This window comes from Lates calcarifer, linkage group LG3 (assembly GCF_001640805.2).
Source record: "Lates calcarifer isolate ASB-BC8 linkage group LG3, TLL_Latcal_v3, whole genome shotgun sequence".
In the NCBI taxonomy this organism is placed as follows: Eukaryota; Metazoa; Chordata; class Actinopteri; family Centropomidae; genus Lates; species Lates calcarifer.
The window spans coordinates 17,229,366-17,255,902 of NC_066835.1; the positions used below are offsets into that span (position 1 = coordinate 17,229,366).

Below are 26,537 nucleotides of genomic sequence, written 5' to 3' on the forward strand. Positions count from 1 at the left end.
TCGCCGCGCAGGAGGCCCCCGGGGGAGCCTGCCACTCTGCGCCCCGGGGCGCTGCAGGTCCTATCCGGACCGCAGTGAACAGACGCCGGTCCGGTTGCGCGCAGAAGAGCCAAACCCCGGGGCAAGTTTGGGATAATCCCCGGCTATGCCTCCTAACTAACTCCCGTCTATTTTTAAAGCTTATCGCCTCTCTTGGACGCAGGCGTCGCGAGTGAAAGTCTCAGTCGATTTACATATTGATCCCTTGTTCTCTGGCTGAAGGTGGATGTTCGCGAGGCGTCAGAGCTGAGCGGATAACACGTTTACACCGGAATAGTGACTTGTAAGCAACGTGCAAGGAACCACCTCTAAAAAAAGAAGGACATCGATGAGGAACAATTGTGATTTTGTAAACCACCGAGACGTGATTTCAGGGTAGTTTAGGGGGAGGTTATAAATGCATCCAAATAAAGCTCGTGAAGCACAGAGATAAATGAGCTGAAAAACTGCAGTGACACTCAAACTCGCGCAGGAAAAGTGATGCCTGATCAGCTCTGCCTCAGGGAAAAGTGTCCGTATTTTTAGAGCAATGACAATGTTTTTATGTTTCAGTATTAAAATGTCCCCCGGTGGTTGACATATCAACCAGCTCTTCCAGTTACTGAGGATAAAAACATAACATTTCGATTCTAGTTTCTAATAAACACAGATAAACACCATCTACTAAAGTAATTAACTAAATGTTTAGGTTACCAGGTTGTGAAAATTCTCCTCAAACCTGTGAGTCATTAATAAAGGCAAAGTTAAAAACAGTGCAATAAGATCTGCAGCCATAAATGTCAGAAAGTAATTAATAAATATCAGGTGTTTCTCGCTTTCTGATAAAGTAACAGCAAAAGTCTGAGCCTGAGTAATGAATAATAATACTGTGGTTTTTTTTTTTTTTTCTTTCTTTAAATAAAAATATAATGGATTTTGTTCCACACGCTCTTTTCCGGAAGGTCAGAGGTCAAGCGGTCACATGAGGAGGTTTCCTTCACGGACTAAAGAGTGAAAAGGCTAAAGGAGGAACAAATGATTTATTACTCAACTTTAAGTCCATTAATTACAACTTCTACACGTTTATTTGTTGGAAAATGGCGCCTAAATTTCCGATGGTGTGTCTAACCACTGAACATAAAGAGCAGGATGTAAACGCGTCCCTCGGCGTTGGTGTGACCGTCGGAGCTTCTCTTGCGGGGCGGACTGACAGAGCACGTTGAGCACACATGGCTGCGCTTCTATCTGTCTCTGCAAACCTTCAAAAAACTAAGAACAAAAGGTAAGGAAAACAAGACGTGGGAATGACAGGTATGGCGTTAGATGTGAGGGTTTCTCGGTGTAAGACTTCCTGGGGAGCAGAGAGGTGCGCACAGCTGGGCCTTGTGGCACCCCCATGGCGACGGGGAGCACCAGGAGGAGGATCTGCATGTTTCTGTTTTGTATTACACTTCACCTTCTTCACCTCCAGGAAAGGGTGAGAGCTCAAAATGCATATGTTTCAATGCCAGAGAAAGGTTTTATGTTTTGCTCTCTCATTGCAGTGTTGAGAAATGGCTGTAACACTTGTATTTATACATTCTGTTCAGGGATTAAAGTCACTCACTAAATCACTAAACATATCATATGACATTCCTTTGTTTTTCAGTTATGTCCACTGAGTTTTTAAAAATACATATTCCCAAAACAGAATTTTGACATTTCGTTTTATAGAAACATTTACCTGACATCTGCAAATGCAGCCTGTGATTGATAATGGCATGTTTGTTTATAAATAAATTTAAGATAAACATTTAAAGACATGTAATATGTAGTAAGCTAGTGGCCAAATCTATTTAATTAAATAACTGAATTTGAGCTGTTTGATCATTAAAAACACACAATAATCCTGAGCAGCTGTAAATAATTAAGGATAAAATCACTATAAAGTAAAAAGTAATGTTCTTTTTTTTCCACAGTGGGCCTCTAGCAACAGAAACATAAAAACCATTCATTCAGTCTTCCTTTATTTTTCACTTGATCACCTCACTTTATCTCCTCAGTGTACACTTCCAACACAAAAGTACACAAAATGCTGGAAACTGTAACTAAATAATAGAGATTACATGATCACAAAGGAGCAGGGAGAGAAGACTTTTTTACTGCCTGACCTCCTACACCAGCTAAAAACAAAACAGTCAATGGTGCAGTGGCAAACCTTGTTCCAGACTCTCCTCAAAGTATAAATGAGGCATCAAATGTTTGAAAATGCAGTTTGCTGTAAAGAACAAAAACCGAAAAATCTCTCCTAAAAACATTAAAATGAGGAGAAATTCAATCTTTTATACTTCATGTACAAACACATGCATCACCTCTGGCCTGGAGGACACATCAGTGAACAGTGTCCACTAGGGGGAGACACTCCATCAGAGACCCGCTCAGATCACACCGGCACCTGCGCTTGTTTCCGTGTTTTGACGCCAGGGGGCAGCAGCGTGCACACGGCTGGATCATCCCGCAGTTATAGTGTTCGAAAGTGGTGGTGGTGGTGGTGTGTGCGTGTGTGTGGGGGGGGGGTCAGACCACCTGGGATTCATGAAAGGTTTCCCACTGGGAGGAGTGGACTGTTTTTCACTACATGTTGAATAATGAAATGCAGCTCAGCACAAGGGTCAGGCCCGAGAATAAACTGAGGGGTCAGAGGATCATTAACAGCACAGAGAGGGAAAAACACACCACATTTCTACTACACACAACCATGTTTATACTCTCAGACTTTTCCATTATCTTTGATTTATTTTCTCATAACTTGCTGGACAATGTTTCCTCCTTAGGTCTCTAAAAATCATTCAAATAAAACAAGGACACAATTCACTTTGCTGTTTGTAACCAACAGACATGTCCAATGGTGCTTTGTGTTAAAGGGTCAGCAGCCAAAATGGTTGGGAAACACTGATATAATGGGGTTGGATGGCTGTTTTATGAAAATCATAAGTTTTGTAGTTTTTAGTTTTAGTTGGCTGACCAACTTGTTTCCTGAGATTATACAAAAACACCTTTGTAAACTGAAACTGAACTGCTCTTAAATACAGATTCACATAGAAAAGTTGCCTAAAATATCTATGACATATTATTAAAAAACCCCTTAGTTTTCATCTTTCAATTCCTCTTAAGTATTTATTCTTTATTAGTTTGGGAAATGTTAAAAAATGTACACTCATTTCCCTAAAATTCAGATTATACTGTGTCTTTAGAAACTTTGGGATGTCAACCAGAATCTGGGTAAAATCTGAGCCAATCATGGCCACATTTAACTGTACCCAGTAACAATGGGTAGAAAACCACCCAAGACAAATTTCTTCTACTGCTGGCTTATTCACCTGAATTACAGGTACAGTTAGAATCTACTTTAGCTGTTTTTAACCCTAATTGTCACCAGTTTTACTTATTGTTATTAATATTTTGATCCTTTGCAGTTTGAATTACATTTTGGCTCTGTCAAGAACAAATTTTACAGTTTTAAGATAAAACTCGAGCCTGTTGAGTCAAAGAACCATGTGTTATTTTCAATAAATAACTCAATAATTATATAAGAACCTTGGGTGGGCATTGGATTAAGTTTACCTACAATAACTTTGTGTTAGTTAAGTGTCCAATTCTGGGTCAAAATAACGACATTTTAGTTTGGGTAAATGACCCAACAATACAATTAAAGATAACACTACACACGTGAGGAATCACTGGGTTAAAATAGGCTGAAATGTCAGTATTTGTTGCTGATTTACTGTTGTTACTGTAACTACCAATACATTTCTGACCATTTTAAGGTAACACCTGAATTTGTTGCATCCATCATAACATAACACAAATTATTATGAATCAGTTTGTGTGATTAAACCAACAGTAATCCACCAGTAACATGAAAACAACACTGTTACCGGGTCAAGACAGCCCATTTTTACTGGGTAAAGTATTTCGACTGAGCCGTATTGACTCAAACTGGGTCGATTGTGACACAGTAAATTTCAGAGTGCAGTTTGGTAAAAGGGGTTAAATATTCCTCATTGTCAAAAATGTATCTCTACATCAGATTTTTAGCTTTTCTTTCTTTTGTTATCAGGACACACTGATTGAGAAATAAGCCAAAGATAACGCCCTTTGCCTGGATTCACCTCATTTCTGTACTGTAATGAAAACAGCGCCTGATATTTTGTACGTTCATGCCTGTGTGAGGCTTTAATTCCTCCTCCCTGTCCACAGTAGTTTCAGACAGTTATATCATTCTCCCCCAACACTAAAAGTCCTTTCAGATTAAGATTCCTCAGGACAAAATCTGTGGTTTTACATTCGGATGCCCTTGACATGAAAAAAGTTTGGGAATCCCTGCTGCAGCCGTGGCTTTAGCTGTTGTGCGGAGCTTTTTTGAACAGAGAAATACATATATACCCTATCATACACTCTCTCTCTCCTTCTTCCCTCTGCCTGATGTAGTGTGACAGTGTGTTCGCCTGCAGCACTCTGCTGGCGTGGAAACAATCAGCTTTGACAGAAAGGGGGTGGTGGTGGTGGTGGTGGAGGGGATGGAGGGAGGTAGAGGAGAAGAGGGAGGGAGGGATAAAGGGAGAGGGAGGGGTGAGGATGGGGTGAGGGCGGGCGGAGGGGGAAGGCTGCGGCCCGAGGCCTGTGTGTGATGAACTGGGTAGAAAGACCTGTCGTCAGAGGAGAAATAACACAACACATAGATAGATAGATAGATAGATAGATAATAGATAGATAGATAGATAGATAGATGTGTGGAGTATGAAATAACTGGAATATTTGCTCTTTTAGCCAACATTTGATTTTGTTTTCTAGCAAATTATAGTCTGAAATATGAAAAAAAACTATCTTCTTGAAAAGAACAACAAATAAAATCTAGTTACCTTGACATATTTTAGATATTATGTCACAGACAAGGGTTGAAACTGGCAGCTACAGCTGTTTTTATGTAGAGTTTTGAGGACTTTCTCACAGTTTTTTTACTCTTTTCTTTATTCATATTATTTTTTTCTGAACTACCATAAGCTCACGCAGACACGTGTTATATCAAATTGTTTTAAACAATAACTCATGGGAATTTTCAGGCCTGAAATGGGCGGGTGCAGTCGTTTTAATGTATGGAAATATGTTGTTTTTTTAAGAGTTCTCTTCCATTTTTCCTCTATTCTTTATTCAGTTCAATTCAAAGGTGCTTTATGGGCAAGAAAAGCCAAAGCATCACAATACAATTTAGACCAGTACACAATACAGGTACTTTATTATTGTTCCTTTTTGTAAATGTTGGCACTGTATTGGTTTATATTAATACAGCTGTTAAGCTAAAGTCTCCCTAAAAAGAGATTTGATCTCAAGTGGCCATCCTGGTTAAATTAAGGTTAAATAAATGACCAAAAATGTAATTAGTCTAATTCAAAGAGAAGGGAGAAAGCTCCCAAATGAATTAAACTGAAGGGAAATGCACCTGTTTAATTAAATGTCTCATTATATTCAACTGTTAATTATGATTTTGCATTATTTTGCTCATTCCAGTGAAGCCCACTTATTGAATTTAAATAGTTTACAGGCTCATCAGCACCATATTTAGAAAATCAAACTGCTTTATTTGACTCGCCTTGAAGCCTAAATTGAAGACCACATAGAAAACCTGAACATTATCACGACTTAAAGTGACAGAGGAGACAAAAACAGGTCAAATCCTCCTTCAAAATGTTCAACTTTTATTAACCAAAACATCTAATAATGTGTCGTCACAACCTGTTGACTGAAACAGCAGAGCACACAACAGTTACGGCCTCCGTGACCCGAGTGTCACTCGCCCACTTGACTCTCTTGACTAATTCACTTAAAGCAATCAGGTTCATTATGAGGGCCCCTCTCAAGATGCTTGTCAATCTCTGATTCCAGGACTTGAAGCTTGTGTGTGTGTGTGAGGAGGGAGGGAGGGGTGTGTGTGTGTGTTGATGGTTCAGCTGCCTCGTCTGCTATAACCAGCTAATAAATATGAAAACAGCAGGTTAAAACTTTTTTATTCGTCCTGTGCCTGAAAGGATTATACCCTTCTATAGAGTCCCGTGAAAAATCCCCCAAACCTCATAATGCCCAATGGTGTCCCATAAAACTGTGTTGGACAAAAGACGGAGAAAGGGGGCTTTTTCACGCATAAGGGGTTTTCTCAAGAGCACATTGAGGGGAGCCCCGGCTGGGATCCGCCCATAGATTATCTGGCTGTCGGTGAAAGCGCGGCTGGGAGCGGCAGGTGCGTGTGCCAGGGACAAGGGGTCGCGGGGGGCCCCGGTCACCGTGCGGAGGGGTGGGTGAACTATACGGAGAATGCTGCGCAGCTGCCGGCAGGAATGTTTGCAGATTGTCACTTCCATTTAACTTGCTCTTTTTCTTCTCTCTCACCCCCCCCCCCACCCTCTCCCAACCAAGAGATGGGAGATGGAGCCGGTGGTCTCCCAGGTTTCCCCTCCCACTCCCAAGCCGGGTGGAGACAGGGGGCTAAACGGTGACACCCTGTCCACAAAAGCGACAAGCGGCGCGGGTCGTCCCCGCCTCAGCGCCGTGAAATTGTGGATTAAACTGATAAGCAGCGAGAATGATAGAATCCCACATTTTATTGAGGGAGTTTTTATGGGTCTAAGTGAGCTCATAAGGCAGGGTTAACACACTCCGTCTCACTTCAGTCCCCAGAGGCTTCTTTCATACAGGTTATTCGATTTCGGATTTTTGAAGTGCAGACATCAACACATGGTGGCGTGAAGATGAAGCTGAGGCTGTTTAATAATGCAGCTCATGAATTTATCTCAGCACCTTTGCCAAAAATTAATCAAACAACACAAAGAATTGTGCACCATCTAAATTCACAGACTTAATCTCTTGTCTTGTGGCCTTTAAATAGAAGAATAACCTCTTATCTTTGTTTTCATGCATCCACAATAAAGTCTGTGTCTTATTACCAGAATGAATTTATCATGTATGCTGTATCTTTGCCTGGAAATGGCCTCTTTTGCACCACACCTTGTTCTCTAATCTCTGCCATCCCAACTGTGTCCTCTTCCAAACTGTGGCCTACGGCTATGTGTGGGTTCTCGACATAATCCCCCCTCAAAACTCCTCGCAGTCCCCCGTTATTCCACTGGGGTTTGGTAAAAGTGCTACATGTCAGAGCGACACGACGCTCAATGCTTTTTCACACCATCTTCCAGCAAAAAGGGGATTAATGTCCCCACTATTATGAATAATGAGAATGAATAACAAACAGCCCCGTCTGTTTATCCGGCGCGATTAAGTAAAGGAAAGAGTGTCCTTGTGCTTTTTTATTGAACTGTCTTTAGGGTGTTTTGCAGAGGTGACACACAATCAACACAATGGGCTGAAATCAGTGAGTTAAGTCACCATCTGATGCTTTAAGCTGAGTCAATTCATCTCTTCATTAATGTCTAAATAGACACGTTCACTTGAAGTCTGCTTGTAGGCAACAAAAGATCAGATTAATTATACAACAAGAGTGAAAAACATAACCAATGTTGTGTTATATTATTATGACAACACTTCATGGGCAGGATTATAGCCACCACTGACGTTATATCATCTCTATTTTTTATACATATTTTGTTTTAATCTGTGAATTTTGGTGTTTTTTTGGTAACTTGAGGGAATGAAAAATGTATATGTTTATAAGTTTTATAAGTTTATTTACACTAAGTAAACTGATGTTGAATGTATATTAGTTATTTATTCTTGTAGATCTTTAGTTTTAGAATTTGATTATTTGAATTGAATTGAATTAATAGTGAAAATGTTTTAAGAATTTACTGTTGACAACATAAAATTAGAAGTTTGTGTGAGTTTTTGTCATCTCCCTGCACAGGTACAGTCAGTTATTAATTAAATGCAGTCAGACAATAAGTGATGTTACACTCACCGTCTGTGATTTGCTTCCCAATATGTGCACAATAAGTGTGTGAAACTCAAGACTCGGTGGCAAAACACTGTGGCTCTTCTTACTGGGACACCAACAGGCCTCCACTTAATGTGAAAACACAATACTGCACCCTTATGGTCACATTTAAAAAGAAGGAAATGACCTATAAGAGTGGAAATCAGAAGTGGAAAATACAAATGGCTTTGTTCTTTAGAATCATTTTGTTCAGTCACTGACTTTTGTATGCAGTTTGCTTCACATTTTTGTAGGTGCCACTGTTGATTTGCACCTCAGTATGTGTATCAGTGAGTAAACACATCAGCAGGTCTCAAAATATTTTTACATTTTTTTAATTACAGCTGCATCTTTTGTTGCTGTAAAATTGAGCATGTGCTTAATAATAACTCAGTATTCATAGCTGTCAAAATGGACAGAAGAAATGATGATTCGTGTGATAAAACGACCTCAAATGAGACACAAAAAGTGAGACATTAAAGACACTCTTGATCCTTAATGTTGCCAGATTGTGTGTCTCTTCACAGCGCCTCCTCAATCTTTTCCTCTTTTTGCTCAGTATTTTCCAACAAGCACTGGATCATAAACTCTGTATCCACAGCTGCCAAAACGGACAATGAAGCTTGGGATGGAGAATATGAAAATGAAATATGAAACAGTGGTGTGATAAACTGGTAGATAATCATCTTTTCATTAAACTTTCATTCCCAGTGACTTAAATATTCAAGAGCCCAATTACAGAGCTTGTATCTCTCTCTCTCTCTCTCTCTTTCTCCCGCTCTCATTCTCCCTCGCTCCTGTTTTTCTTAACAAGAGCAGTCGGGGGAGAGGGGTGAGTGGCTTTAGGGTTGAGTGAGAGCATCATTATGAAGCGGTCACACGGGGGGAGAGAGAGAGAGATGACCCGTCGTCCCTCGTCGAGGACAGGCAGCAGTGTGGGCCTGACGCAGAGGCATGTCCAAACACTGGGGGGGGGGGCAGAGATGGAAAGAGAGAGACAGGCAGCAGATAGATATGTAGAGTGCAGCCATGCAGGTCTGATGGATGGAGGGATGGTGGGAGACAAGAGGAAGAGACAGAAACAGACAGACGAGCTGAGAGGAGTATAGATTTTCCAGGCAGATAGTGGAAAGATGTGTGCATCCTGATGAGTGCCACAAACAGGGCGCATGACTCTCTCGTCTGCCTGTTTCTGTGTGTTGTGTGTGTGTCTGTGTGTGTAAGTGTGTGTCTGTGTGTGTAAGTGTGTGTCAGTGTATTAGCAGTCAGAGCACTGAAGCCCACGGGCGATTCCTGTGTGTGCTCGCGATAAAGGGAAAAAGGGAGGAAGTATAACGGTGGAAGCGGGGCGTAGAGGAGGAGGAGGAGGAGGAGGAGGAGGAGGGGAGGGGGGGGTGAGAGGAGAGATGAGGAAGTTGGTAGGGGGAGAGGTGGGAGGGTGGGGAGGGGTAGAGAGAGAGAGGGAGAGAGAAAAAAAAAAAAGAAGAGAGAGGAAAGAGCATCCAGCAGTGCAGGGAGCTTCCTCTGTGCTGTCAAAGCCTCTGGATCATGTCCCCATTGGTCTTTCTCTTTCACACAACACACACACACACACACACATGTTCCCTCACCCAATTGCTCTCTTCTCCCTCAAACCAACCCCTCTCCTCCCTCCCTCCCCCCCTCCCTCTCATGAAAAGAGTGTCTTGGCAGGGTAATTAAGAATGGCCTCTAAACACAGGAGTATGGCAGGAACGCTCCAGATGAAAGTAAATGATTAAAATAATTACAGGCTGAGAGCTGACGAGCCGGAGTGTGGGGTGGCCGCCGGACATTTGTCGGTAATTAGATAATTAATCTGAATGCAAATGATGAGCCCTAACGAAGCAGTCAAGCTGAACCAGCGACAACTGCCGTGAGTGAAATGTGGTGGTGTGTATGTGTGTGTGTGGGGAGGGAGGATGAGGAGGGAGGGGGGAGGAAAAGAAAAGAGGAAAAAGCAGAGGGGGTAAAGAAAAAAAAAACACATGAATATGAGTGTAAAATATCCAACCTCCCAAAAATCAGCATGAACAGACTCCAAAGCAAAAAAAAAAAAAAAAAAAAAAGCAGAAGCAGAGGCAGTGGAAGCAGCAGCAGCAGCAACATTGTAAATCAATAACTGTTTCTGGCAGTGACAGCTGGAAAAAAAAAAAAAAAAACACCCTCCTGCTTCACTCTGTTTGTAACTTTCAGTCAGAGTGACAAGTAGACATGAATACCTTGTTAAAAATATACAAAAGGCAAGCCACCATGTGTTGTGCTCTGCAGAAAAAAAAAGAAGAAGAAGAAGAAAGAAGGAGAAGAAAAAATGTCTCCGTCTCCTAGGGAGCTGAAAAATGCCAAATGAAGAGCAGGAACATGAAATGGCACCTGAGGAAGAAAACAGAGCATGCTTTGCACACCCTAAAATGCGTGAGCAAATTGTGGATTTACTCGCTCGCTACGACACACTCGAACACACACTCATTATTTCTCTATATGTGCCTCCTTCCTCACACGCGCTCACAAATACTATCAGCATGCCTTCGTGCTCTAAGCAGAGGTAAACATCTGACTTCATAGCTTATTCATGGATGTGTTTTTTTGTAACAGGTGAAGATATACTTGTCAGCATCCCCTGCTACAGTGTGGATCACCTCTTTGTGTTTAAATAGAGATCTGCCGGGGTTTATTTATCATGATTCCACCTGAATAACATGTAATGAAAGCTGTGCCAGGTCTGGATTATCAGCTGTGTGAAACAGGCAGGAGCCCAGGGGCCAACAAAAGTCCCAGGTTTACTCCACATCGCTGGAGCCTACATAATCTGATTAACAAAAATGTGTTACACATTTGCACCACTACAGTAGAGTATCAGCTAAGATGGGGCCTCCGTCCTCCATCTTGTGTCAAAATCTAGTTGATATTGTTTATTACTTGCTTAGTTTATATAGTTTATAAGTAGCTTAATTTCATCATAGGAGAACTGTGAGGCTGGAAATGACAATTATGTTCATTATCAGCAGGTCTGACAGTTATTTTCTTTAATAATTGATTGATTGTTCAGAGTATAAATTGTCAGAAAATGATGAAAATCTAAAAGATGTTGAGTTTACTAGTGAAGACAACTGAGGAAGTGGCAAATATTCACATCTGAGGAGTTGGTGTTGGCATTTTTACTTTAAAAAAAGGACTTTAATGATTAATTGATCAGAATTGTTGCCAGTTTATTTTCTGTCAATTATCTAATCAGCTATTTAATCTGTTGTTTGGTTTGTAGGTGCTACGGGGAAACATCCACGTACAGTGGAGGTCAACAGGGGCTTTAGCAACAAATTTTTGCCCCGGGGCGAATAAAGTGCATCATGATTTATACAGTATTATAATAAATGGTATACTGAATCAATTATTCAAGTCACTTGAGTGCACACCAGCTACAAATGTGTATAAATTCATTATCATGTAAAGCCCAACAAGTCAAAAATCTGTAGAGTTTATCTAAGAGAGAAGCAGCAGTTAGAAGCAGGTGTGACAGAATGATGGCATCCTTCCTTGTTAGTGTAAATTATGCAACACATCCACTTAGACCTTTAAGAGACTCTGGAGGAAAATGTTTTACCTGTCCAGCCTTCTCATTAACTCCAGACAGATCACCCACCCACTCATTCAGTCAGTCAGTCTGCTTCATCACAGTCACTGGAGATCCACTGCTGTGTAGAGGAATGAACTGTTAGTCAATGTGATTTGGTAGCACCTTATTAGACCCCTTATTTTTATTTTTGTGAATGAAATAACCTTTGGTAGTTTAACTGGTTGAGTATTTATTTACATGTACAAGTCAAGCGAAAATAAAAACAGATATTTTTTATGTTTGAGAAAGAACAGATGTGAGATAACGTTTTAGGAACAACATTGCCAGTTTCTGGTCCAAGTCTTACTCTGAAATGTTCAGCCGGTCAAATGTGAATGTAAACACATTACTGAAGGGAGGGACCTCTAAATTTCTGCTTGCATTTGTTTTTGTTTTAATCAATTAAAACATAAGGAACAATGAAGAGAAACAAAATGCCAGCTCAGTCTATGTGTGTTTATAGCGTTCACATTGTATCAGTCCTGCAAATTATGTTTTAATGTTTCTGCACCACTTATAACTTCCACATGCACAATTAACCAGTTTGTGGCTGAGGAGCAAAGAACATAAACATATTCCAAGTCTATTTTGAAAACATTAAATTTACAAAATACAGTCATGTCATTCCAAGTCAACAATTCCAAGTAACATAAAAGGTAATCAGGGCCGCAAACAACAATTGTTTTCATTATCAACTAATCTGCCAAATATTCATTTAAATGAACGACCATTATGATTTTGGAGAGCCACAGTATGATGTCTTTTAATGTCTTGTTTGACCAATAGTTTACAATGATCTGATGTGATGTATAACAAAAGAAATGATGCTAATCCTGATCATATTTGGCATGGCTCACTTTTCTGCTTGAAAAACAACTGAAAAAATGAATAACTTATAGTTGCTGATTATTTGTCTTTCAAGCGACTAATCAGTTAACCATTTCAACTCCTAAATATAATCTGTATCAAGGTTTTAACTGCAATGGAAAGAAAGAACATGCTTTTACTTGTCTAACTACTGGCCATTTTGAAATCAAAACAATACTTATGTGAGACTATACTATGCACATAAAGACTTAGACAACCACATTAAGAGCATTTAAATGGAACACCAAACATAGGAAAATCCAAAGAATCAAAATGTACAATATGAAGAACTGGAAATATACAAAAACGTTTTTGTTTTGAGTATGAAGCACAGAGTGTTGTCCTCCCAGAGTCAATGTTTTCTCAGCATGTCAGTGACAAAAACAACATGCCACAGGAGATTCCTTCAGTCTGTCCAAGTCTGTCAGTCTCAGTGTTTTACTCCACGACCAGCTCAAACTCCTCTGCCTTCCTCAAACACTGCGTTCATCTCTGCGGCCAGTACGTCCAGCTCTGTGGCGTCTATCTGCTGGACCTTCTTCCTCCTCCTCTTCTCCTTCACCACAGCCACTCCTGGGATATTTGGGTCCGGCTCGGGGAAAGCTGAACCACAGTCATCCACCTCGAGTAGAGACGTGAATGAGTTCAGACATGACAGGGATCCAGAAGCCTCTAGACCTGTCTTGGACTGCCGGGCACTCCGGGCCACTTCGGGGGTCTGTAGCTTCTCAAAGCCGAATAAAGTCTCACGGGAGTTGGGGCTGTTGAATGACTTGTCGCTGAGCCTGCTGTAGGACCGGCGCACTTTCTGCGACCACACCTCGTCCTCTGGATCCATGGCCGGTTGATGGGAACGAGAGGGCGGCGGCGACGAGGGGATGATCGGTGAGGGCATAGCGGCCTTCTTCTTCTCCTTCTTCTTCTCAACCGAGGAGGAGCCGCCACGACCCGGTGTAGGACCTGGGGTGGAGACCTTCTGCTTCTTCTGCTGGCTGCCCTCCGAGCGTCTCGGCGTATTTTCCTTGTTATTTTCCGACGGTGCTACTGTTTTTCTGGGAGCTATTTTCCTCACAGTTATGGAGCGTTTGACGGCGACAGACGCAGGCGCCATTTTCTTGTCCGTTTTTAAGTTATCCTGAGGAGAACTCAGCCGTGGTGACCGTCTCCGCAGCGAGCTGTTGAGATTATTTGTCTCCGACATTATGCTTTGAGGTGTCCCTCCGTTCATACTGACCTTCTACCGGGAAAACAACCGATTCGTGTCGTGTGTATTTTGCAACACAAACGGTAGTTTCTTGGTTTCGATGAGTCCGCTCAAATCGCCCGCCCTAGTCGCGTAAAAAGGACGAAAGCGTGTTTTCCGGTGACGTTACCAGCCTGCGACACCAGTCTCAAACTTTTGCTGTGTAATCTGTACAGCCATACATCCGCGGCTAAGACACGTCTGCTATTTCATAGTATTTTATAATTATTTCAACTCACAGCTGATATACAGAATGGAATATTTGATCGGGATTCAGGGGCCGGATTTCGTCCTTGTCGCCGCTGATAATGTTGCAGCCAGCAGCATCATTCAGATGAAACACGGTATGACAACGCATTAGCTTAGCATTAGCCATTCAGCCGGTCGCAGTAGCTAGGTTAGCTCACGTACACCTGCTTGTATTATCTCTGGTTATGGTTATATCTTCTTCTCCACTGATAAATAATCCCTTAAGCTTTCTCTCATAACACTTTACTATTGTGTAACTTAACCTAAATGCTCTCAATGTAACTTAACCACAGACTGGGAATGTGACATGAGTTAAACAAGCTAACCGGAGCTAAGTTAAGTAGCACAGAAATCTCTATCATTCAGTTTTTGTAAAGTTTTGATATTTTTCTTTTCCTTTATTTGTAACGGTACACTTAAAGCCACGGGCACATACTGCTTTGAGTTAAGCAAGTCAGAAAAACCAAGCTGTTCAAAGATGGTGGTGAGAATGAAAGTGAAACTCATCGCCGGATTAACGCTTTCCAATCTGGTAGTCACTTGACTGCGAACTTTAAAAATTAATGAAGACAAATAAAGAAGTCCTGTTGTGTGCTCTGTGTTTTTCAGACTATGACAAGATGTTCAAACTCAGTGAGAAGATTTTGCTGCTGTGTGTTGGAGAAGCAGGAGACACAGTACAGTTTGCAGAATATATCCAGAAGAATGTTCAGCTCTACAAAATGAGGAATGGTAAGGACCACAGAGATGATTACTGTGTGAAACCGTCTCCAGTTTAACTCCAAACTGTCTGGTCTTAAACGACACTGGGTATTGTTTGACATCTATCAATACAGGTTCCAGTGCATTATCTAATATTTAGTATCATTAGTTAAACTGTACTTGTTTAGATATATTGCCTTGAGGAAGATGAACACGCTTTATTGTAAAACACCTGTTTTTATTTGTTTGTTTGTTCTTTTACTAAACTCCTTTAGTACAAATAGAGGTCAAAGCCAAACAGCTACACAGTCATACAAGAACCATGTCTAAATAAGTTACAGCCCTACAATTGGCAAGATTTTAATTTTGATCAGGAGCTATCTGAAGTAAATAAGATGATACAATTTACACCAGTGATGCTAGCTTTTGGTTCTTGGCAGTTTTCGATTTGTTGTGCTAAAGATGCATTTTCACTGTAACAAAATAGCATGAAGATTCAATGCCCTGCCCTAGTCAGTGACAATAATGTCGTGTCATAATGCGTTTGTCAGTAAATAGTGCACTGTTTTTTATTCCCATTTCTTAGGTTATGAACTCAGTCCAGCAGCAGCAGCAAACTTCACACGAAAGAACCTTGCAGACTACCTTCGGAGCAGGGTAACTACTCTGATATATAAAAATACAATCCATTTATGACATTGTTTTTATTGAGAGGGAAACATAGCAAACAACATAATGTAAGTGTTGTCGTAAGAATTGGCTTCTAGTTATTTTTACTGGAGCAAAGAGTCGTTCATTGACAATGCATTAAAATCCCTTAGGAGCCTTGTATCTAGCCAGGGATTAGTTGTTCATGTTCACACAATACTGTAGAATTTAAACAGCCTCAGTCTGTGAGGGTAATACACTCCACTTATATGGTTTGTTTGAGTATCAAATAAATAGTTGCTTTAAAAACATAATTATCTTTTAAAGCTAGAGCATAAAATATCTAATAACAAAGTGTAAGAAGTTTTCCTTTTTATTTCAAGTGTTTATTTTACCTTGCATTTGTTGTCACATGAATGTTTTTTATCATTTATTCCTATTGGCATTGACCTTATGTTGATGCAGTCTGTTAAAGAACCATAAAACAATGATATTAAGTTTTATTGTATCCAAGGAATATTTATGTCTCTGTGCAACTATAATCATAGCTAAAATAATTGTTTGAGTTCAGGGGCATACTTTCTTGTTTGAACTTAGAGCTGCACATGATAACATAAAGAGATGATGTCTGTGTAAAGCCTGCTCCACTGTGGCGCCTCACAGCAGGTATCCAATAAAATTACAGCACTTAGTTTTGATTAAGAAAATAAACTCTTTAGTGTATAGACACATATCTGTTTAACAAGAATCTCCAAAAATCAACACACTTTTCAACAGAATGTAACAGAATTTCCACCAGAGAGAGAGATAAAGCCACATTTAAGTGAAGTTAAGATAATAACCGCTGCTTTGCTGAAACAAAGGCAATCAGAGAGGTAATGTAACACATTTAATTGTAGTGTTATTGTGTACAATTTCTTGTACTACTCTTTGAGATATGATTACATGAATTTGAAAATTGTCTTATAAAATAAGGCTACATATTCATTGTTATTCAAATAAAACAAGCTTAACGGGCTTAACATCTCCACAAATGTAAATTCAACTTGCAAAGGCGTGCCGTCTGCTACAGTTCCTCTGACTTGCTCCATCTTTCATGCTTCAAGAGTAGTTTTTTTTCCTGTGTGCTCACACAAACTCTTCTAACCCACTGTGAAGTCTTTCAACACCAGTATCTTTGTGTATTTTCTCAGTTAACAAAGCAGTAGCTAATTGAGCCCATCTACCAGTGGTCACCCCCTAAATTATACATATTCATTATGGAGTGATGAGTGAATATACCTATGAATATTTTAATTTCTTTTTTAACTTAATTACATTCCTCTGGTAGCATTTTCAATCTCATTTTGCTGTAGGGAACAGATGATAAAATAACAGACTAATTCCCATAAGTTAAAGTAATGCTCAGTTCAGATTGCAGGTACAGTAATCGTACATGCATGTGGGAGGTTTACTCATCCACATCAACAATATGTTTAAATATTCGGTTTGAAATTAATTTTTGTGTCAGAGTGAAAACACTAACACCACAGGGACCTTGCCTGTCTTCAAGGTGTGACGCAGTCGTGATAGTTAAGGAGTAGTTGTCACTCTCAAGTTCAGGCGGGAATCAAGTCTCACCTGCAATTATACCCGTGTTTGTGTCGTTATCAACTTGAGACATCAGAGCTGAACCAGCAGATGCATTTTGACAGAGGCAGGTACATTTGTCGGCTTGTTGTGAGTGGTGACGGAGGTTTCTCCCTTTGAGACTTCACGACAACACCTGAGCCTGCAGCGCTGTCACCCACCTTGACTGCTGCACATCCCCTGGGTATATTATCAAAATACCATGGTGTTGACCATCAGTACTTCAGTGCCAAAATTTAACCAAACAAAACAAAACATGTAAAGGTTCAAAAACTTCCTCATTTATATAAGCATTGCAAGTCAACCAGCTGATTTATCTGCGTTTTATTTTATTCTGGACATATTCTGAAATGCATACTGTTTTTTCAAATTATAATATGTGTCCTTAAGGCCTCACAAAGACCCAAGACCTCTACAGAGGCAAAATACACCCTTATACCAGGCAGCACAGTGGAAGGCCCTCAAGCAAAAACTAGATTTACCCAGCATAGATTTATGCTGTATATAAAAATAAACTTGGAGCCTCTGAAGTTTGAATCTGACCAATTTTTGATACTTGACACTTTTTGTTAGTCAATGCTATGAACACATTTCCGAAGTGTTTCCAAAAAGCATTGAGCTTGCTTTGGCTGATCCGCAATCTAGAGTCCAAAGATATCTGTTCCTATGTTGTTAATCGATTTATCGTCTTGTCACACATTCTACATGCTGCTTTTCTTAATATTACGTGACTGTAAAGTTAATATTTTTTATATTTTAAACTGTTGTTTGAACAACACAGACAACTCGCTGACATTGTCTTGCATTTCAGGAATCTCTTGCAGACATTTTTCACTGTTTTCTGACATTTTAGAGACAAAACAATTATCAATGAATCAAGAAAACAACCGGCAGATTGATTGCTAATGGAAATAATCAATTTCCTGTCCTAACACAGTTCACATTAGTGCTCACATGTGCAGTTGCATTTGTTTTTAGATGTAAAACACACTCTGCCTGAGACATCTCTGCTTCCCATAACTACTCCTTGTATCTTTTGCACTAATTTGTTAAGAGTAGTGCAGCCGCTGCCTGTCACAATAGCAGAAGGGTGAAAATAATTACAAAAAACAATTAGTGTGGCAGAGAAGGGAATGTGGGACACATCGAACGGGGGATAGGGATAGAGCAGGAGGAGGAGGAGCGGGGGTCCCGGGGGAGAACAACTAGGCCCAGTAGACAACACCAAACAGACTGGAGTGTGAGAACGAATAGGAGTCAACACACACACAAATACAATATACATGCACACAGAGGGACCTATAAGATTAGGATCGTGTTATTCAGTCAAGGTTGCACATGTTGTGGAGGATAACATTTATATTCATATCTTGTTGTAAGTTGCAACTGTATCGTTATTTTTGTGCCTCACGGTCATGAATTTGGTTTTATGAGCGCAGGATTCACTAATGCCGCGTTCTCAGGAGTGCTCAGAAAGTGAAGCAATAGCAGTTTCTCCTCTACATCCCACACCTTCCTCCAGCTATGCTCTTTTACCATTCATCAACCTCCAGAGTACATGGACATTTGCAAATTATGTTGTATAAACAGGTTTTTTTTAATGGTGGTTTTTCCCCCAGAACATCTTGAGTATGTAGAATATGTAATGTGTCTTGTCCGTTTGAATGTGAAACAGGAGAGGAGATCATCTGCTAAAGTCCTGAAGCGTTTTAATGTCAGCTAGAAGTGTGACGGACACTTTTATTTTTTAAGATAAGTAAGAAATATGCAGGAGGAGGTGGATGTATTTTGAATCTGACCTGTTTTTGTATCGTATTTGGGTCAATAATTATTCTCTTTGGAAGAAGTGTGTTTGTTAAATCATTTAGTGCAACTACTCCAGACTTTGGTACTCCAGTTAATGTTTGATTATTTTCATTGACTGATTATTCTACATTCTCGAATAACACATCAATCGTTCCCTCCAGAAAATACTGAAAAAAAAGCCTATCAACATATTTGTAGAGCACAAGCTGATGTCTTCAGATTAGGGATGAAAAAATTGAAATATTATCAAAATTGCTGTATTGCTAAGTGCAATTTCCAAATCCAAAGTTTAAAATGACTTTAAACTTGTAGTTTTTACTTGTTCTATCAATAGGTGTAGCAGACATTTTTAAAACAAAAATGACAGAAAATGATAGCGATGCAGTTCACCTGTCATGGCCCATAACTTTTAAAACCAAAATATTGTCATCACGTGCAGCAAAGATGATCTTTGACTCTACAGCCTGGTTTCTCAGACATGGATTAAAAAGCCAATTTGTCGACTAAAAAAAATTGAATGTAGACTCTCTTTCTTTTTTTTCTTTTTTCTTTTTTTTTTTTAGGAAAAACGCCTGTAGTCTAAGACCTCGCTCAATCCATGTTTGGGGAACTGCTGCATATGTTGGAATTTATTTTAATTAATCTGATTAAATCATTGCAGAATAAAGTTTAACCCAGACAGAAAGAAAAGATAATGATCTGCTCTTGTATATCAAATGTCTTTTTTTCTCCACCATCCTTAAATCATCTTCTGAACCCCCACCAAAAAAAAAAGCCATCACGGGATCCCGCCAGCACATCCAGACCCCTAGGTTAAAAACCCACTGACTGATAAATTAATCAGTGGTATATTGTTAATTCTGATGGCCTTATTCCTGCAGGATAAATTACAGATGAAATTACCCCAGTGGCTGCAGACCTCCGGGAGGTGTAGTTAGCTAAAGTCAGCAGCGCAGAGTAAGCGAAACCCTGCTCACATACGACTGTGTGCTTACAGTCCAGAAAAACAACTCCACTAACCTCTGGAGTACCGCGTTCACTCAAGCTTTAGAGAGCAGACAAAGAGAACTAGCGGTAAGCATAATCACCTGAGGCCTCCACTCTGCTGCATGCATATCAGTAATGATAGACATGAAATTCACCACAGAACAAAACAACAACTGCAAAGTTTTAGGGGCATAGAAATCATCAGCTTCTGCTCTGCTTCTATTTGTTTTATTTTCCTGTTTGATGTACTGTAATATATTTGTGCTTTGAAGATAAACACAGATTAAATTGATAGATATTGAATTGACAGGTACCCACCAGTGAGGTAGTCTGAAAAGTTTAGCAGGATATGTAGGAGGCTGAGACGTGAGGTTAAATTAAAACCGCAAAACTCAGGGGAGGCTGAGAGTTTATAAATATCACATTTCATTTTTTTAGAGGGTTATGTAGAAGCCTAAAAGCCTTACAGTCATCAGTTTTTGTATATATGTGGATGTTTGCTGCAGTAAGCCGAAGAAGTAAAATTTTGTCAGTGTGAGCTGTTTATTTTTAGAACTTTCTATAAGGCCGCAGCAACAGTTAGCCTCAGTGCTGTGGTGATCTACAGCTGTCCCCATATGGGTTTGTAAAATATTTTTTCGCACACAATGGGCACAAATAATTACTAGTGCCATATTGCACGCAGCTCCCCTGCTCCTGCACAGATGAACAATTAATACAGCAGATTGAGGAGAAATGCCAATAAAGAGAACATGCCCTGGGGCAGGGTGCAAAAAATAGAGGGAGGGAGGGAGCGCGGAGCGGGGAGGAAGGAAAGAAGGGAGGGAGTGCTGGAACGTGGAAGAGGAGAGTTTGGGGATGAGTTTGTGGTGGTTTATTAGCAGCGTGACCTTAATTTGTGTCATAGCTAAAGCTGCTTTTCGCTCTCAGTTGGACACTGGAGACGTCTTAAAGGAACAGTTCAACTACACTTATTCACTTTCTTTCCGAGAGTTGGATGAGAACATCATCACCACTCTGGTATTGGTCGTGTAAATATGACGCAAATTCAAGAAGCTAGCTAGCTAATCAACATTAGACCTGCCATGGGGGGTTATGAGTCAGATTCTTTGGGCAAAGCCAGGATAGCAGTTTCCCCTTGTTTCCAGCCTTCATGCTAAGCTAAGCTAACCCTCTCCTTACAGCATCTTATATTTACCTTGCGGAGAATCTTCTCAGCTAACTCTCATCCGGAGCACAGTGAGCGTAATTCAGTTTCTTCAAAACCAGGCGGAGTGGGTTTGTGTCTGCTGAAGGCGACGGTAGTAACACACAGGTGGGGCTTTTTTTCTGCGGCACAACGGTCGCTTTGTTTGGCTGAGGGCGAGACTCGCAGCGGGGGGGGATAAAACATATGATGTGTATTGTTTGCATGTGAACCTGGGTGTGAGTTCAGGTGGCTGGGTTAACAAGGTGCCTGGTTCCCTCTGAGGTGACATGGGAAGGGAAGGTTATTTTGATGCCAAGTCCATATTATTGTTACATTGTAACCAGTGAGGCAGGTGTCTGGTGGGTGGGGGTGACGCCACTGGGGCGTTCGCAGACTCACGGAGGAGTTAAAGCACACACACATAAACACACACACACACACACACACACACACACACACACACACACACAGGGATTTTTCATCCTGAGATTCACACCCCCTTGTGCACACTCACAAACACACAGTTTCTTCTCACACGTATATGTGTGTGTGCGTGTTCAAAACCATCGTTAACACACGCACACATGCACTGAAGCCTACTCCACAGGGAGCATAACGATCATCATTGCCCTTGTGGCAAACATAGCCCGAACACACGAGTCACAGAAATAAGCAGGTCGGCTGAGAGATAAATTGAAATGAGAGGGCAGGTGTGTAGATCACAACTCCGCTGGCGTCACATGAATCATATTTGCCTCTGTGCAACGACTGAGAATGCCATATTATATTTTTCTGGCTGCATTTTAATCAAAAACACTACACTACATATACCTCCGCAAAAGAATTCAGGCCATAAGTTGCTTTGAAATCCGAAAAAATTGTCGAGCTTTAAAGGGATTTTTTAAAATGAGGAACAGTGGCTCGCAAAAAAAAACGAAGAGAGAAAATTAGTGTTTTGGAGGAAGAGAAGGGAGAAGAGGCTGGGAGCGTAAAAGATGTAATTTAAAAAGAGAGAGGAGGGTGGATGGGTGGGTGTGTGTGGGGGGGGGATAGGGGGCAAGAGAAACGACTTTAGAAGTTTTTAATGAGCCCTGGCGCTACTCCAGGGCACAGGGTGAAAGCAGCGGAGAGGGGAGGGAGGGAGGGAGCGAAAGAAGGGATGAAGAGGGAGGGGAGGGCGCGATGGAGGGAGCAACAGGGGTGCTGACTCCCAGCAGATGTCACACTGCCAGTGACACCCTGATTCTCCCCCTCACACACACACAAACACACACACACACACACACCTCCTCTGTCCTGTGACGCCCTTTCACCTTACCTCTCCCTCCATCACTCTCCGGCCTCCCCTTCCCTCCTCTCTCCTCCCCTCCCCGTGCTCTCTCACTTCAGCCTCTTGTGTGTCTCTTCCTCCCACTGCTGTTTATGCTGCGTTACTGTTGCAGCTGTGTGCGTCACTTCTTGCTCTGCTAAGCTGAAAAATCAAAGTCGATAATTAGGAGCAATTTATTTGGGAGAAGTTGGGAAAGAGAAGTTGTACTTTTCAAGTGGTGAGATCGACCGTTTAGAGGAACAGTTAAGCGAGATAAGGTTAAGTCTGTGACACCATTGTAGCAATCTATATGCTGATGGAAATGTTGGCGCCTCTAATTGAGGGGAAAAAGAAATAATTAAACACAGAAATTCTTCCACCAGATGTTTACAAATCTCATTAACTTTGGTTTCATTGCACATCGTCCTAGTCCTGTATGCAGTGGCTGAAAAACAATTTTATGAACATTTTATCAGCAACATAAACAAAGTAACATTAATCTTAATCACTAGTTTGCATCTCAGGTCACAGCAACAGCTCCAGAATCATTTTAATGTTACGCTGACTTTTAATAGGGAGACTGGTTCTTCTGTCATTCTCACTCTGTGCCCCAAACACTTATTCTTAAACTGCTGGAATCAGGTCCAGAAAGTTCAAGAGTAAAGCTGAACTGCAGATCAGATAAAAAGACGTAGAAGTCATTAAAAGCCAGCGTTCATCTCTGACATCCAGCCAGGAAACTTTGAAAATGTCATGAATTTTAAATGGAGTTTGGTGTGTTTGTTACACTGACGGCACTTCCTACTCCAGAAGCCAGGGATCATGGGTAAAATACACTCTCCAGCCGTGTTTCAGTTCAGTGAGTGGGACTACACAGTCAGATCTCTGGTCAAGTGATTGATAGGCTTTGTTTTCTGTACATGAAAACCATCAAACTGCTCGGACTCGGAGCCCAACAGAGTTAATTCCCACTCATGGCTTCACACTGCTGCAGCAGCCATTATGTAGCTTTAACACCTTATAAGAAGCCTTGTTATAGATCTGAATATTACTCCTCCCCTCTCTCCCTCCCTCCCCCGTCTGTTTCCAGACTCCATATCATGTGAACCTGTTGCTGGCGGGCTACGATGACACAGACGGCCCAGGTCTCTTCTACATGGACTACCTGTCTTCCTTGGCCAAGGCCCCCTTCGCTGCCCATGGCTACGGAGCCTTTCTCACTCTCTCCATTCTTGACCGCTACTACAGACCAGGTCAGTGCATAGAAAGAAGCCCTGTGCTTGTTTTTTGCCGTTTATTGTTCCTATGAGACTGACTGGGAAGCCAAGAGGAAAAATAAAAAGCTATAATGTGAGTCTGTAGAGTGTGCCCTGCAGAGGTTATGGAGTCAAATCACACTTTGGTCACAATACAGGGCACTGTAAGCAATGTTGTTAAATACGATTAGTTTACCTAATGGCATATGATTACAGCAGAAACAAGACCATGTTTCATATTTAGTCAATGTTGGCCTACAGTGTAAACTACATCCCCTGTCTTTTTAATGAAAGATGTTTTTCAACTTTATTTAAATCTCCTTTACATCGCTAATACATCTTTTTGTTATTCCCATTTCAGCCTTCTCATTTTCTCGTGTTTTGTTATTTTAGATCTGACCCGAGATGAGGCAGTGGATCTGCTGAAGAAGTGCATTGAGGAAGTGAGTTCAAGTTGTTTTATTTTCCTTTTTTGTGTATGAATAAGAATAATAAGCATCTTATTTAATTGTTTTTATGGTGTTCAGCCTTTCAAGTAGCAACTTCACTCCACAAAAGTGGCCTCCAACATTTTTCAGTATGATCTGTCACTACAAATTTGACTCGAAATTACAAAAGCGAGACACGAGTGGGGCATTAGGGCTACTGAAGCATTCTGTCCAGTCAGTCCGCATGAAACTTTGACCTCTGTTTGGTCATCGGCTGCTGAAGAAGTTGGGCAGCTGATTAACGCTTCACTAGACTGATTGACAGCAGAATATTACTGAATAAAAGTGTTGTCATGTAGGCTCAGCTTTACTTATTGAGCCATGATCATTTCTGTGATTTAAAAAATGTCTGTAGAGATTACTCTTCAACAAAGCATCAAAGAGGGAAAAAAACAGTCTTATCACTTTCCAATAGCAATTCGCTGTAGCATCCAGACTGAACAAGTAGCCCTGCTCAGAGATTTTGATACATTTGATAAAATGGAAGCATGTTTTTCAGTCTGGCTAATGTCAGACATTAAAAATACTTCTGAAAAACTTTTTACAACTAACTAATAGTCAGAATTCCTTTTTTTTTTATCTCTCTGCTTCTCCTTAATTTCTTTTCTACTTTACTTGACTCTGCATCTGTTCTGCTTATTTGTTATTGAGAGAATATTATTTATCTTGATATTTCTTGTATAATTAATTCTATCTTGTATCTTAATATTTCTTCCTGTGTCTTTCTTCCTCCTCCAGCTGAACAAGCGCTTCATCCTGAACCTCCCCTCCTTCACAGTCCGTTTGATTGACAAGGAGGGCATCCATGACCTGGAGAAGCTCACCCTCGGCGCCAAGTGACCGCTCACTGTTTAACTACCAAGCCTGACTTCTCTCTCTTTCTCTTTTTTTTTTTTTGTACTGTTGCCCCCTTGCTCTTTCTGTTCCAATAAAAAGTGACACACAGTTGAGATACAAGCTCTTTGTCCCTGTGGTGCTTTCTCATTGCTCTCTAGTCTGCTCATCTGCACATAGAAGGAGAACAGCCTTCTGGCTGTGTACTTTTGCACTTGTTCTCAGTGAGCGTGCGGCGTGTGGGTAATGTACACTTGCTCATGCTTGTACACGTGGACTGAAACATGCATGCACATATGGTGTTACTTGAAAATAGGAGGAAAAGTAGATTTCTCATGCAGTTTTTCCCTGTCCCTGAAAGACCAAACTACTTAGAAATAGTAGGATTTACTATATGGTTAAGTAATTATGATTAGTTTAATTGTTGTTTAACTCTATATTGTTTCCCATCATAGTTTTCAAGCAATATAACTGTGATTTACAGTTTAAATTTTGAATTAGTTTGCCAGTGAATATATGATAAGGGTAGTTCTCACTTTTAAACGAGTTAAAAACATTTGACATTGAGATTGAGGTTATTAATAGCGATGTATCAATGCAGTGTGTTAAAACAACATCACAAAATATTCTCTCAGAAATTACCATGGAATTATATCAACACCTTCCTAACATAGTGTCTGTAAATGAATAATCATAACCTGCAGAACTGGCATCAACTGCTGAGCTAATGAATCGGGACTACATCGTACAGGTGTTCTGATTGTGACTCAGGGTTGTGAAAAAAAAATCAGGTTAGCTTCAGGAAATATGTATTTATGTATGTTTTAACAGTATACTTGTTATTCCTTTGCACCCCCTGTTTAATTCACCACCAACCAAAACACAACGCTCCCTGAACTTGAATTTATTTGAGATGCAGCCAATATTCACCCTGACACAGCTTGGAAAGTGTAAGTCTACCAAAGTTAAGTTATTTTGTGATTTACTGTATGCCAGCAGATGTTTGGATCCTTAACTGACAGAGCAAACAAGTTGAGGATACAGATAATTACAACTTTTAACTGTTTGATAATATGATCTTTAAGAGGAGCACACAAAGTCCAGTTACAGGTGTTATGACTACTACTGCTACTACGGCGGTTGTATTAAGTATTATAAATTCCCTCAAGTAATATCACATAAATTAGCGTCTGTTCGATCAGAAGACTACAAATTTAAAAAGTTAAAAGATAAAAGTTAGGGGTGGTGTGGATTTGCAATGACTTTAGCGTGTACTTCGTCTTGGTTGAAGCTAACAACTCGTTAGCCGTTACTAGCTTTACGCGCACGAATATCTGCAGTCGAGATGCATTGTGGGTAGTTTATGCTCCAGAGTTTGACAACGAAGAAGAGATTTTGAACTGAGGGCGGCAACAGTGACGGAGTGGGGCTAGGTGGTTAGCATGCTAACTTCAGTAGATGAATAAATAAATAAATGATAAAATAGAATATAAAATAAAAGCAAACATGAGTTACTCGCGTTGTTTTCCACCGCTGGAGACAGCTCTTGGCGAGTAAAGGAATGACGTTTGATGCGGAATTTGCGGTAAGTAAACTGCCTGTAATGCTAACGTTAGCTATTAGCGAAAGAGCCATGAGATGCAGTTGAAAGTTTGTTTAAAAAGCTTTTAAGTGGACCTTGAAATAAGTTTTTTGTCAAACTATAATTTCCAAGGTAAAAA

At 40.6% G+C, this 26,537-nt stretch overlaps 2 protein-coding genes across 2 annotated transcripts; one reads left to right on the top strand and one right to left on the bottom strand.

Moving 5' to 3' along the window:
- Positions 1 to 12,051: 12,051 nt before the first annotated feature.
- On the bottom strand, positions 12,052 to 13,850 carry cdca5 (cell division cycle associated 5). Its single transcript, XM_018705222.2, has one exon. The coding sequence runs from the start codon at positions 13,702 to 13,704 to the stop codon at positions 12,931 to 12,933; it is 774 nt and encodes a 257-aa protein (XP_018560738.2). The 5' UTR covers positions 13,705 to 13,850; the 3' UTR covers positions 12,052 to 12,930.
- Positions 13,851 to 13,919: 69 nt separating this feature from the next.
- psmb2 (proteasome 20S subunit beta 2) lies at positions 13,920 to 24,939 on the top strand. The gene is made up of 6 exons (XM_018705223.2): positions 13,920 to 14,063; positions 14,578 to 14,700; positions 15,257 to 15,327; positions 23,329 to 23,491; positions 23,888 to 23,937; positions 24,721 to 24,939. The coding sequence occupies exons 1-6, from the start codon at positions 13,973 to 13,975 to the stop codon at positions 24,820 to 24,822; spliced, it is 600 nt and encodes a 199-aa protein (XP_018560739.1). The 5' UTR covers positions 13,920 to 13,972; the 3' UTR covers positions 24,823 to 24,939.
- The last annotated feature ends 1,598 nt before the right edge of the window (positions 24,940 to 26,537 follow it).